We start from the raw sequence: 1,640 nt of genomic DNA on the forward strand, positions 1-1,640 counted from the left end.
TTTCTGCACGTTATCTTGGATTGGGTGCATAGCTACGATTTATTCCAGCGTGCATCAGTATATTGTAAATCCTGTTGCTATAACTATCGATACAAACTACCTGGAGTGGCAAACGCCTTTTCCCGCGGTCTATCTTTGTATTTCCAATTCCCCTACGGTTCAGACGTACTATAAAGGGTTCGTTAGGTTTTTAAATTTTTTATATTTAAATAAGGACCAAAAGATAGGAGCTGCGCAGATTAGGTAACGTAAATTCATTTTTTAAGAAATCCGTCGTTGTTTGGAAATGGTTTCAAGGACAAATTTCTCATGGCAACCGCGGAGGATCTTCTGTCTGCTTATGAAACGGTAATGATCATCGTAAATGAGAAATGCGTGTTTCTACGCGTTTAAAGAAATTCGATTCATGATGAAAACCTGTAATGCGAGCAAAACTGCTAAATTAGAAATACTTGATCTCGTTTCGCATCGTAGATTCGGGTACCCTGTGCAGAGTTGTTACTGGAATGCTCATGGGCGAAGATGAAGTTTAATTGCTGTGAGGAATTTCAGGAGATACGAAAAACCGGCGTAGGATATTGTCTCGGAATAAACACGCCTCATTTAAAGAAAAATGGAATTCATTATTTCCTTAATCGGACTGTGAAAAACGGCAACCTTGTTATTGATATCAACGCAAATGCAACAATGAAGAAATTCCTTCTTAAAGGATTTTCAGTTTGTATTCGTCTATTCATTGATTTAAAATCAAGTATCGATCAGCATCAATAGTGCAAAGGACTTTCATAGAATGAAATTATTGACGTTTGAAACCAATGTAAATGTTACTCAATTTTAGGTGCACGTTACCAGCAACCAGTATGTGCCAGTAATTGGCGATGCGGAGACCTTTGACGTAAAGGTAAAACCAGGCAAAAAAACTACAGTAGAGTTTGCGATAGAACAGACGTACAATGAAGATCGAGTGAGACACATCGCGATCGAGCACAGAAACTGTCGGTTCTATAATGAACCGCCGGAGAACAGTATATACGACGTTTATAGCAAGTCTACGTGTTACCTGGATGTATGCTAATTTTCCTGTTTCATTATATTCGAGATACATGAACTCACCATCGAATATGACAATTCATCTTCTCGTTTCGTGAGACTATAGCAACTATAGACTGTATAAACGTTAATTTATAATTCTGCGATAAGCATAATAAATTAAAATGTAATCTCGGCAGCGATTTATAGAGTACTCGATGGAGACATGTGGCTGCGTGAACATTTATTATTACATCCCGCCATGGGCGAGGGTTTGCAATGGCACTGAATCGCTCTGCTTAAATTTTTATAAAAACGACGTAACGAATTTGTTGCTGAAGGATTCAAGATGTCTTCATAGCTGCGATGGTACAACGATCACCCCGTACGAATTCCAAAAATAATTACGTTTAAAAATCTTCGCTCAGAAAATTCACGCTGATATCATTAAGGACGTTCACGAGGAGCAATGCTCAACTTAAAATCAATTTATTTCCACATAATCCATTAAATAAATAATGAAGGAGACTTGAATTATCATTTATTGTAAGCTTTACAAAAAGTGTAAGACTGAATTTTTACACGAACGGCCTTAAAACAAAAAAAAATAA

The 1,640-nt window shown here is 37.1% G+C and overlaps 1 protein-coding gene across 1 annotated transcript in view; it reads left to right on the plus strand.

Annotated features, from left to right (window-relative positions):
* Positions 1 to 4: 4 nt before the first annotated feature.
* LOC108622331 (uncharacterized) overlaps positions 5 to 1,640 on the plus strand; it is a gene marked incomplete at its 5' end in the record, with an annotated part of 4,322 nt that continues 2,686 nt past the window's right edge. The window contains 6 exons of the mRNA XM_026811404.1: positions 5 to 177; positions 267 to 348; positions 475 to 717; positions 839 to 1,066; positions 1,230 to 1,414; positions 1,581 to 1,593. Of these exons, the coding sequence (XP_026667205.1) occupies positions 5 to 177; positions 267 to 348; positions 475 to 717; positions 839 to 1,066; positions 1,230 to 1,414; positions 1,581 to 1,593 (924 nt within the window). The remainder of the gene's footprint in view (positions 178 to 266; positions 349 to 474; positions 718 to 838; positions 1,067 to 1,229; positions 1,415 to 1,580; positions 1,594 to 1,640) is intronic.

This window comes from Ceratina calcarata, unplaced genomic scaffold (assembly GCF_001652005.2).
Source record: "Ceratina calcarata isolate Rehan_Ccalc_2016 unplaced genomic scaffold, ASM165200v1 scaffold218, whole genome shotgun sequence".
NCBI lineage: Eukaryota > Metazoa > Arthropoda > Insecta > Hymenoptera > Apidae > Ceratina > Ceratina calcarata.